This window comes from Cyprinodon variegatus, unplaced genomic scaffold (genome assembly GCF_000732505.1).
Source record: "Cyprinodon variegatus isolate N-32 unplaced genomic scaffold, C_variegatus-1.0 Scaffold1562, whole genome shotgun sequence".
Taxonomy (NCBI): domain Eukaryota; kingdom Metazoa; phylum Chordata; class Actinopteri; order Cyprinodontiformes; family Cyprinodontidae; genus Cyprinodon; species Cyprinodon variegatus.
In genome coordinates this window covers 19,676-31,699 of record NW_015152015.1, presented here as the reverse complement: position 1 = coordinate 31,699, position 12,024 = coordinate 19,676, and the positions used below count along the sequence as shown (strand labels likewise).

Here is a 12,024-nt window from a genome sequence, read left to right as displayed (position 1 = left end):
TTTATATATATATATATATATATATATATATATAAAAAGACATGGGTACTTGTTGATGGCATTACATTTTTTTTAAAAGCATTAAAAGAGCATTGAAGTAGAGTTACTAATTTTTGTTTAAACACTGCTATTAACAATCAACTGCATTAACCCGACTAAAATGAAGTTTTAGTTTGTTGAAAGTAGTAGGAAGTTCCGGCTGGAGAAAAAAAGACGCTTTGGCGAGATTAAACTTTTGTTAGTTTATTTTTTCTGGATGAAAATTAATATTTTTGATGGATACCATAACTGCAGATCAACCTTAAATTAATCGGCACATGGTGGTTTGAGCATCATGCTCATCAGGAGGAAGAAGCTTAGTAGAGTTAATGGGAGGATGGATGGAGGTAAAAACAGAGCAATCCTGGAAGGAACATTGGCTGGATCTTATTCTTAAAGCATGTCGATGACTCTAAACAGACAGGAAGAGATACAGTGGAATGTTTTATATTCAATGTGTTAGCAACTTCTATTCAAAGTCAAGGACTAAAAATAGATCAAAGAAGTTTTCACACAGGCAATCACATCATAAATGTGAATAGGTTAATCAATGCAATACTAGTATTTTTTCATATTTTCACAGCTAACTGAATCATTTGTAGCTGTGCCCCATCAGTGATACTGTTAGAATACCACTGTCAAATTAAAATAAGATAAAACAGCAATACAGGCAATAGATTAATCCATTCTCTAATAATTATTTAAAATTACTTAATATATAGTTAACAAATGGTGAATATAAATGTCCATGTAAGGCAGATTGTTTAATAACCATCAGAGCTGGACTGACCCACTTCCTGTGGCCCATTTCTGACCAGCGATCAATTTTGAAAGCTTTGACAGCATAAAGAAGTGGTCATAAAATAATATAACATTTCTTTTCAGTTATATCATTAGTTTTATTCTGCACCACTTTAGGGTTTCTTCAATTTATTGTTTTTAAAAATATATATAATTTTGATAAAAGATAATAGCTATGAGCTTAAAATAGCCTTACATCGCTGTGCTTAGTGGTTCAGTTTTCTAGCATAGAAGTGACCCTCTGATGATAATAAAGCATCCATCAAACTTTCAATCCAAAAACGATCTAGAAAGAAGTCATTATTTGTGTATTTACCCTTGATTTGAGTAGTTAGATGAGATGATTTGCCAATGGAATAGGTATGTTTACTCTTAAAATAAGATAATTAGATAATATGCACTTGAAATAAGACAGTGTCTTATTCTAGATGTAAATTGTCTTGTTCCATCGGCAAGGTATCTCACTTGCCTCCTCAATTCAAAAGGAAATCCACTAATTTTAAGAGAAAAAATGACTTAGGTTTCGATTTTTTTCCAGTTATCAAAACAAGTTTTGATGGTGAGCTTCACATCATTTCCCTGCTGTAAATCAAAAGGTTGGTTTATTCTTTGAAAACCTATCAATAATTTTGGTTATGCTTCTGGGAAGATTAGCCCCCATTTAAATTCCTAAAGCCTCAAAAAGCCTTTTACAACATTTTTTTTACTTTTCAATAACCATGAGTTTATTTGACATCAATTTTAAATGTTAAAACACAGTTGATTTATGATATATATTAACATACATTAATTCATTATTTATTAATTGTTACAGAATTCTGTATTTTGTTTTCTTAGGTTTTCTTTGTCTGATTTTAAACTCAATGAGTTGAAATAAATGGACGTGCATCAGACTCGCTGTAGTACTGAACCAATTCAAACAACTGACTGTCTTAATGCTGCCTTCACACTCTGTTAATTTTAGTGTTTTATCTCCTTCAGTTCTGATGGACTTTCCTATTAATCAGCCTGCTGCGTTGTTTAGTAGCCCTGCTGCTCTGCAATTGTTTTTTGAAATAACAACCTTCTTGGGAGACAGTTCATTACCTCTTGATATGCAAGTAGAGATCAGTAATTGCCTTTAGAGTATTTGATATTAAATGGAATATTCTAGTTTAGTCAGAAGAAACATTAGATCTGAGATAAACTGTCCGTCTTTAATGATGAAGGGTAGATTAGTTAGTTCTCATCATGGAAATAAGAAACAAATGCAGTACCTTCTGAAATCCATGTGCAGTTCAGCTTAGTGCCTAATAAGTTGTTGGATCATTTGTGTCACATACAAGAGAATACAGTTAAAGGTCATTATGGTTTTATAATGACAACTCTTCTATGTCCTTCATTGAGTTTTGATCTAAACATAGAATAAAGTAGCTATTATAATATTTAAAAAAGGCAGAGAAGATATATTATCCCAAAAAGGCTAATTATTGAAGGGGATAAAGTTAAAAACCAAAAAAAAAAAATAATCCGAAACCTGTAAAATAGAGAGGGACCAGGAGAGCAGTGTATGCTGGCCTTTGGTGACTAATCATTTCCGCACAGGACCCTGTTTTTCCCCGGGGGGTGGGAGGCTGTTCATTTTGTGCATGCTCATATACACACATTAACTCTTCTTCCTCCCCTCTGATGTAATGCCAAACCTGCAGACAGAATATAGTCATTGCTTTCCAAAAGCATGAGTTGTCCACACATGCACACTTAATTTCAGATAAACAATGAAACTGCTGAATAAAGACTAAAGCTGCACTCTGAATGATTTTTGATATGTTAGACAATGACTTCCATAATAAGAATAACCTAACTATATTAAAAATAGTAACAGCTATTTAAAGGTATAGGTGGTTTGAATATTCTGTTTTTCTTATTGTCTGCAAAAGCTGCCAATGGCTCTTAAGTCCCATTTACACTTCCCTCTGAAAACCAATCCATGCCGAGCTCAGTTCCTTTTACCCTTTTACACACCACACTAGCACAGTTCCTTCACCTCCTAGTGACGATCTATGGTACTACTGCTCTTTAGAGGTAAACACGCAAATCATCATGACGGTGCACGCAACATTCAGAAAGATTGCGGAGAGTCAGGCGAAGAAGGCAGCCTTTGGTGAATTTACTTGACAGAGTCTGATTTTGGGAAGTGGATACGACATACAATAGTCTAATTAGGGTTTACAGACCCAGGGAACAACGGGAGTTGAGGTTATTCACACTGCTAAGCAGAATCATCACGTCTGAAATTTCATGATTACAGAGACTGACTGTAAGGAGATGACATGGTCTGCTAATGCACTCTTTGTTATCTGAGAGCCCTACTGATGAACTAGTACCATGTTAGCATGGTTTGGTTGTGTCTGGTGCGGTCCGGTTCAGTTGTGCTTGCCATTTACACTCAACAGTTATCTCGGTTACAGTGCTCGGACCAATCTCGTTTCAGTTTCAGAAGGCTAGAGTAAATGGGGCTATAGAAAATATAACGGGAAAAGACGAATTATTGCAAACTAGGTGTGAAAGAAATAATTACCATTAGATTGTGATTTATTGTGCCTGATTTGTTCATAACATGCGCTTGAAATACATTTATTTTAGTATTAGCGTTTTATGACCATCCCCTAGAGGGCGACACTGTTCATCCTTAGGTGGAAACTCACTGGCATTACTCCTCTTGCAAATACCAGAGTGGAGGGAGGGATGCTTAAGCAGAAATACATGCACTGATTGAAAGTCAAGTTAAGGCTTGTTTACATTGTTCAGTATTGAGGTGGATACAGGATGCATGTTATGTTGGCTGTTTGTAAATATAAACACTCAATTAACTCCTTATCACCTGAATAATGGCCCCTATAGCTGTAGTAGAGGGAAAAAAATTATTCAACTATTCACCCTAGTTAAATAAATGGAGATCGATGGATTTCACTCAGTCGGCACTTTATTTTCTTATCTTTGCAAAGAGAGACCAGTTCATCATACAGTCCTTATGGGACAGTTCTCAGCCCTGTTCTGACTAGACAGAGTTTATCCCTCTTACTTATGTTGATGAAAAAACTGTGAAGGTTGTGTCAGAGTTAAAACAAATAACAAGTATGATTTGTCTAAAACCACCCCTATGTCAGACATTTTTTCAGCCTTGCAGGTGAAACAAACTGAGTAAAAACATTTTTCCCTGGATAAATAGCATAACTAAATATATGAGTAAAGAGTGATCTAAATTTCCGACTGTATCATGGAGTAGCGTCAACATCTCTGCTGTCTTTAAAAGCTGGGGATGTGATGATAAAATGAGTCAATTACAGCAAAAAATTTAACAAGAAAGAAGAGGACATGCTAACAACAAGCACAGTAGTCTTGGAAGGCTTTTGTGTTTTAATACACAGTATGGAGTCGAGTTTTAAAATCCCCCTTAGCGCCAGCTAGCTGTTTGCCATAGCAACTGCTAATGGGAGTCCTTAATAAAAATTACAACCACAACAGCCCATTCAAAAGCCCTAGTAACAATCTTTCCCATCAGACTGTTGGGTTGAACTAAAAAAAGTGAGCTATCTTACAGTTAGAGTCCACTTAAGTAAAACTTGGTGTCAAATAGTCTGATACAGTGTCAGAGTGACCTAGTTATTTTTATTCAGTAACCTTTTTAATCCTATAAAATAAGTTTAATAATGTGTAATAAAAAGCTTTTTTTCTTGCTTATGCAATAATTATTTAATACAACTTGCAGAATAAATTATTAACTTTTTTTAAATTAAAGCAATAAAAAAATACATATAGCCCTTTAGCTTAAACCGATCTGTGCTGAGTTCAGACCGAGCTTGGTTCCTTACGACCATTTACACAGCATGCTAGCACAGTTCTTTGCCTCCTAGTGGCGATCTACGGTATCACTGCTAGGATTGAAGGAGGGACTCAAGCAAATCAAAAAGGCCTCGCCCGTAACTTTCAGGAAGATATGTTTGATTACAATTGTGATATTTTGTTGTTTGCAGAGAGTCAGGTTGAAGAAGCGCGATAAGAGCCTCAGTCTCGACGTTATCCAAGGTCACACTACACTCGTTGTTTACAGTTCCTCTTCTGTTTTACGGCGGGTGGTTGGCAAGCAGCTAACTGATGTGCATTACCGCCAACTACTGGAACCTTACTGTAAGTAGATGACGCGGTCTGCTCATGTGCTCTTTGATATCAGACAACCGAGCCCCAACCAAGCCCTACTGTTGAACTAGTGCTAGATTTAGCGCGTTTTGGTTGAGTCTTGCATGATCCACTTCCATTTACACTCAACAGTTACCTGGGTAACCGTGCTCGGATCACTCTGAACAAAGTTTCAAAAGGATAGTATAAATCGGGCTACTGTTGATATAAAACAGAGGAACACTAAACTACATCTAATGCTAGTTGCAGCATCTTTATCTGAAAACATAATTTCTTTGTAATTACATTAACATTATCATATAATATATTTTTTAATCTTGTTAGTAATAGATAACTAATGTCAGTGACTAAATGTTAGCTAACATTGAACTATTTAGATATTTGTTTTATTTTAATCCACACACTTAAGACGTTAATTCTTGGTCTGGCTTAAGTGTTGGACAATATTGTTAGGATGTGCTCACTGTGGACTTGCCTGCGTTTAATAAAGACGCAGGTTATTATTTTGTCAGTGATGGTGGTAACTTATCTTAGGCCCCATTTGTGTCTCGCTATTGCCGTTTCTATATATGTGTACTCATGTGCTCGTGAAACGTCATCATCCTCAGCCATAGTACTGCTACAATTGGAACCCAATTCGAATTGTGAGAACGGACAAAGTCCCTGGATGTTGTACTTGCCCTCCCTATTTACCCAGCTTGCATCAAAGCACACTTATCCGTTCTTCAGATTGACAGCTGTCCCAGTATGCATGGCGGCTGAAGCAGCTTACAGAGCTCAGAGTATTAAGTTAAAGGTTATCTTTTCTGATGCTGTTGTTCAATAAAAGTTTGTTTTAAGATCATTTGAGACGAGAGCATTATACTTTTAAGCGTCACTATATGGCCCATTTACCGATTTAATGCGTAGTTAGAAAAGAAATTCAGAAGTTGAGAGGACCGCGGCAACCAGCGGACCTCCGAGGCGAGCAGCAGCCTGGGCTAACCGCAGCCCGTCTGCAGCAGCCCTCTCTCAGCATAGCCATGTGTGAAGGACCGCTGGCTCTGATGGCGAGTTTTTTGTTTTAATTGGCAAAATGTTCATTTGATTTGTGTTTATATGACTATGTTCATTATTATTCACCCCAATAAATTAAAAAGTAAGTATTTATTATTATCTAGAGATAATTAATAACAGGAGGTGAAATGCAGCTGCACACAAGCCAGTCATGTGGAGACGTCACCAGTACCCTTCTGTTCCAATTAATTCATATTTATGCTCCTTGCTCCCATTCTCCCAGAATCCAGACTTTCCTGTGCTCTTCTCAAGAACACACTCGGATATAACACGGGTCCGTACTCGCATTCTTGTGAATTGAAAAATTGGCATACGTCTTGTAATTCTCTTCTTTTTTGGGGGCGAGGGATAAAATGGAACATAGCTTCTGGATAAGGAGGAGTGCTAAAGAGTAAGCTAATGCTAATTGTTACTTTATTTTTGAAAAGGGCTAGTTTTGACATTACCTCCTCAATTGTATCATTGTATCTCATGAGGAACAGTTGGGCGACTGTAATGCAATACCACATGTCAGTACCCGTGTGTGTGGCCATGTTTTGTTACCTGGTGGAGGCAATTTCGCAGGAATGTGCTACATTTTGGGTACTCATAGGTACTTGTGGGGACCAATGACTGGTCCCATGAGGACAGGTTCTCTTCTTTAAATGGGGGTCAGCTTTAGGACTAAGGTATGAATTGAGTATGGGTTAAAGGTATAGTGGAGGATCTCCGCAAATGTTTGAAAAGACCCGCCCTCTCCACTTTTAAAACCTGCGCATGCACAACCCTGTACCCGCTCCAGAGAGGGAATGCCTATTAAACGCTTGCGAGAGCATACACCAGCCAGGTTCTCCTCGTGCGCGCTCTGTTTAAAGGTTGCTGTTTGCATCGCTCATACAAGCTAACTTTCCAAAAGAAGATTTTAAAATTTTCCCACTATGTCAGACGCGCAACTGGTAAGAGAAAATGCAGACAAGCACGTAAACATACAGCCTTATGTAAACATATCACTAGAATGATTGACAATTAGGAGGACCACTTATTTTGATGATCCACCCGGAAAAAGAACATCTTCCACTATACCTTTAAGTTTAGGGTTAGGCCATAGAAATGAGTTTACAAATAAATGGAAGTAAATGAAAAGTTTTACAAGTAAAGTGGGCGCGTCTGAGCGATCTCTCTTAAGCAAGAGAGATGTCATCAGCTAATCCTGCTGTTGGCTCAGTTATCAACTACAAAGTGTTTGGATGTTGCCCCTTGTATGGTCATTGATACAGAGAGTGGTTGGTTGTTTACAACATGATCAGTCGAATAAAGTCAATTTCTTGTTTGATTAAATACAAACTAAAACAAGTTGTTTCTGATTCTGATTTTCTTCTCGTCATTTTAGCTCATGACTGCTTTCATACCCTAACAGTAACACCCAGCATCATACTGCTGAGGTGTTTTTCTCATCCCCGTCGGAGGCTTTGGTTTCTCACAATCAGCCGTCCCCTTAGGTTGCTGTCATTTCACACTGCGTTGTCATTTCTTCTTCGGCTATTTTATACCTCTCTGTGTTCTCTGTGTTTGTTCATTTTTCTGCATATTTAAAAAAAAAATCCCTTCTAGATTTGTGTTTTATACTTTAATCTGCTCTGACCTATATTTTGATGTGTCCCATCTTCTCTGATAGTACTTCCTTTGGCTCCTTTTGACCTGCCTTTTCTCCCCACAATCCTTTTCTGTTCATATCTGCTGGCACTAATTACTAATTAACTTTCATAAGGCCCTGTAGCCCATTTCAAGTCCCAAAGGACAACAGCTTCATGCAGTATTTAATCACTTCCTGTGCTGAAATGCAGAAGCTACAATCCATGTTTGTATCTATCTATAAAAGATTTAAAAAGGACGAGGAAATTAGATTTATTTTGTGTTTTTTTTTCTTTACCCACAGGAGGAGCCATCATGACGTCAGAAATGCAGGAAATCGCCATCACAGAGGAAAAGCCTCTGCTTACGGGTCAGGGTGATGCTGCCAAGGTCGGTTTCTACCACATATAATAGACACACATTATACATTGTGTTATTACTTTCTTATATAAGCGTGCATGGGGAACTTATTTAGTCAGAAGTAAGACTTAATGAGAAAGTCTAACTTGTGTGTGACCCAGATCAGTGTTTGCACTCTTAAATCTCAGCAAATCCTTTATCAGACAGCTTGTATTCCAGGCAGAAATGTGAAAAGTCTTTGGGTTGGTGCAGAAGGTGAGGGTTTGTGTGCAGCTTTCAGAGCAGAGCTTCAGCGTTGACGTCAAACCCTGAGGGAGCGAAAGCAGACCCTGCTCTGCTCTGCTTTGTAACAACAGCTGTTAACGACACCTTGTGGTCAAATAAAGAACTGCACCAGTCAACAGCCTAGTAAAACATTGATCATCTTTCTTTGATTATTGAGGAGAAAAGCCGATATGATCTTGATCAAAATAAAAGCCAAGGAAGAGATGGTTTGTCTTTCCTGCTAGATAATCATAAAGGGGCATTAAACAAAGATTTAAAGTGCAAAAAGGGAGTTAAACTGTCATATAATGGGGTAGATGGACCCAGTATTCAGGCGACAAAAAGACAATGACAAAAATAAAAGATGATTGATGATGTGAGTCACTTACCTGGTTTAACAGTTCAGTCCATCCACTCTAAGGAAGGCAGGATCCAGCCGAGCCCCAATGCTGCAACCCAAGTGAGCAGGCAGGGATCAGATGCAGTTCAGGGAAACAGTTCAGAACCGAACACTTCTAAGATCCAGGAATCCATAACCCGACCCAGGGTTCTGATCCGAACAGGAACTGACAGATCCAGGGTTTCAGGAATCCATGGATTGCCCAGGCTGGTTCAGAGTTCCATGAGCCCAGCAACGAGCTCAGAGAAACACAGCGGGCCCAGTGGTTGATAGCAACAGAGAGAAGACATGGTACCAGGAAAACCTGCAGAACTTTAAACTGGCTTCATCTAGGAGCCACGATCACGGGACTTAAAACTGGCTTCCCCTACACGCCGAGCCAAACATGACCAGAACGGGCTCAGCGGAGAAGAGCCGGGAAACATCAGGAGAAAGCAAACACTAAAACCCTGTCGACACGCACGCCACCAGGACTCAGGACATGAACCATGGACTTAACTAATGAAACAGAAAACACTGCGATCATGACATACACAAGAGACAAAATCTAAAATAGACATTGAAAAAATATTCTTAAAATTGTTGATTAACAGGTGACCTTCATGTTATTTTCTTCCAGGTATTACAACTATTATGACCCCATGAAGGCAAAAATCTTCTACGGTAATCTTAGCTAATAACCAGGTTGTTAAGGTCCCTCATAAGGATACAGAAGCAATCTTTAAAACAGTAAGGTGAACATTTAGGACGACCTTAAATCATCACACTTTCCCTCAGTCACTCCTGCCACAGTGGACACAAACCCTGGTTGGTCACAAGAGGCTAAAGCCCGTCATCTTAAAGGATGCATGGCCTTATTTGAAAGAAAACAGAAGCACGCAGAACTGAAATCACTTGTCTCCCTTTTATTGGTAGATTTTCATTTTGCTGATAAAGGTGACAGAAAATAACAGATAATATTAATGTGACTCTGAATACATTTACATTATCTAACTTAAGCTTTTTTTTAAGTAGTTTTGTTTTCTGATTGTTTGTCTTTCATCTTTTTGAGTTTATTTCATTGAGCTACTATTTTTTTAACATCTAATTAAAAAATCTTCCATCCCTAAATAATAACTGTATAAAAATAAAAAACACAAACACATGAGCTGTGCTTCTGCTAATGAAACTGTATTTCCTTCCAATAGGATGCAGCTGAACTTGCTGCAAGGATACTTCTGGACCAAGGACAGGTAAGATTGCAGGAAATATATAAATCATTTATGTATCGGGTTTAAATATAATATAACAAATGTTTAGAAAGCAATAATCTTTCATTAGAAAACAACCGTCCTGAAAAAATATAATTTCAACTAGATTGTCAGGCAGTGAAGCTCAGACATTTTCCCGAAAAGAGTTTTTGGGAAAAACACACAACTCTAGAGGATAAAAGCGTCAGATTGGCTGAAAAACAATATCTAAATATCAAATATTTGCCAATAAGACGCAGGCTATTCTTTATTGGGCTGACCAAAGGCTAAATCTGAGGTCCAGATATACATGAGGGGAGTGTTCTAAAGTCGTAGGGAAGTCATTTAAATCATTCTGGCTTAAACATGTATATAAATGTACTCTTTATCATATTGTCCCAAGTTTGGAAAATTTCTAGTTTTTAAAAAATACTGTCTTAATATCTGTTGGTTTTTTTGTCATCTTAAGCAGGCCAGTTAGTTATAAATGAGCTTGTACACCTAAATCTGGCCAATCATATATCAACAGCCATCTGTCAATAACATTTTTTTGGTCATAGGTTTAGGGTTGAAAAAAGAGATAAGAATAAATTACTTAACCATTGAGCTCCATCCCAGTGTTCACAGGGATGGAAGTCTGTGTCTTCGGCAGGCGTAGAGCTAACAGAACTGGCAGCGTTGCGAGGCAAGGGCTCAAACATGTACGGCTGTAATAATTCTACACCAAACAAAGCGTCTGTCGCCCTGGCGTCCTCTTCCACAATATCTTCATCCCCGCTTTCCTCCACTAAATAAAAAATATAGGATGGAGGAGACTCATCCACGACCTCCGATACAAAACTCTCCTCCTCTTGCATGTTTCCTCTGTCCATAGCGTTCCTTGACAGTGTCGTTGCTAAGTCACCAATTTAGTGCTACTTGGTCCCAATGGAATTTCCCATTGGGAACCTACTAGCACTAAGTTGCTAACTGGTTAGCCAAATGCTTCCGATAAACCTGCTTGCAAACCTTCTGCCACAACTATCTCGCCCCTCGATAAACGACCAATCAGATTCACTTTATTCACTCGTGTAAAGTCGCTTACCACTCAGGAAGAATTTGGAAATGCAACGGTTGGAACAGCCACTTCCCTACGACTTTAAAGGATGCATGTGCAGATGAAGTGTATTTATGCTGCACAGAGACCCATTAAGAGACAGGACTCCTTACCTTTTATCCCAGTATATACCGGCATGTCAGAGAGACACAGTTCATTAAGATCTGCTCCAAAAATGGCCTGTTATTATCCAGACGGTTCTCTGATGGGAGCAGTCTGCAACCAGTAGCAATTGGAGTAAAAAAAAAGAAAGGATTCCCTATCATGCATTCAGGAGGGCTTAAAAGGACAAAAACCATCTGATCATTATAAATGCGGTTATAAACACCAAGCATCTGTCCTGGTAGCGCTTTTAAGTCATTTTTAATGTAAATAAAACCACATAATTAGGGCTGTTAACATAAACATAAACTTGGAGTATTCCTCATTGTTTTTACACCTCCACTGGGAGGTGCTAACTGGTTTAGTAGGTAAGCTTTCTTCTAGAAATTAACAACAAAATACTAGCTATTTTAAGTATAGAGCCACATATTGCAGGCTGCAGTTTGCGCTGATGTATTCCTCTATGAATTAGCCAATTGTATTTCCTTTGCTACAAACCATGTTCAAAGATATATTGGCTTGAATTAAAGCTTTGTTTTAATTAACCAATAAATTTAGGAATAAAATAAGGCATAATTGTAGTTAAGCATTCAATATCTGTGCAAAGATGTTACGAACTAGATTTAATTTAATGTCTGAATAGTTTCCTTGGCCCCAGAGTTAAAGGAATTCACTCTGTGTTCTGCTTGAATGCTATGAAACAGAAAGAATAGAACGTGTCAAAATTAAGCTCTTTGGATTCAAACAGTCTGTTTTGGTAATAAAGTCATTGGAGCAAAGACTTTTGTTTTTCTTCTCTGGATTCAATGATTATTGAAGTTTTGCAGCCATTAGCTTTGAATAAGCTAATTTATTAACATTTTATGGTGTGTGTATATATATATATA

The 12,024-nt window shown here is 37.9% G+C and overlaps 1 protein-coding gene across 1 annotated transcript in view; it reads left to right on the top strand.

Moving 5' to 3' along the window:
* ndrg2 (NDRG family member 2) overlaps positions 1-12,024 on the top strand; it is a 75,169-nt gene that overhangs the window by 43,476 nt on the left and 19,669 nt on the right. Inside the window, exons 2-3 of the mRNA XM_015403772.1 lie at positions 7,991-8,076; positions 9,898-9,942. Coding sequence (XP_015259258.1) covers positions 8,002-8,076; positions 9,898-9,942 — 120 coding nt within the window. The 5' untranslated portion in view covers positions 7,991-8,001. The remainder of the gene's footprint in view (positions 1-7,990; positions 8,077-9,897; positions 9,943-12,024) is intronic.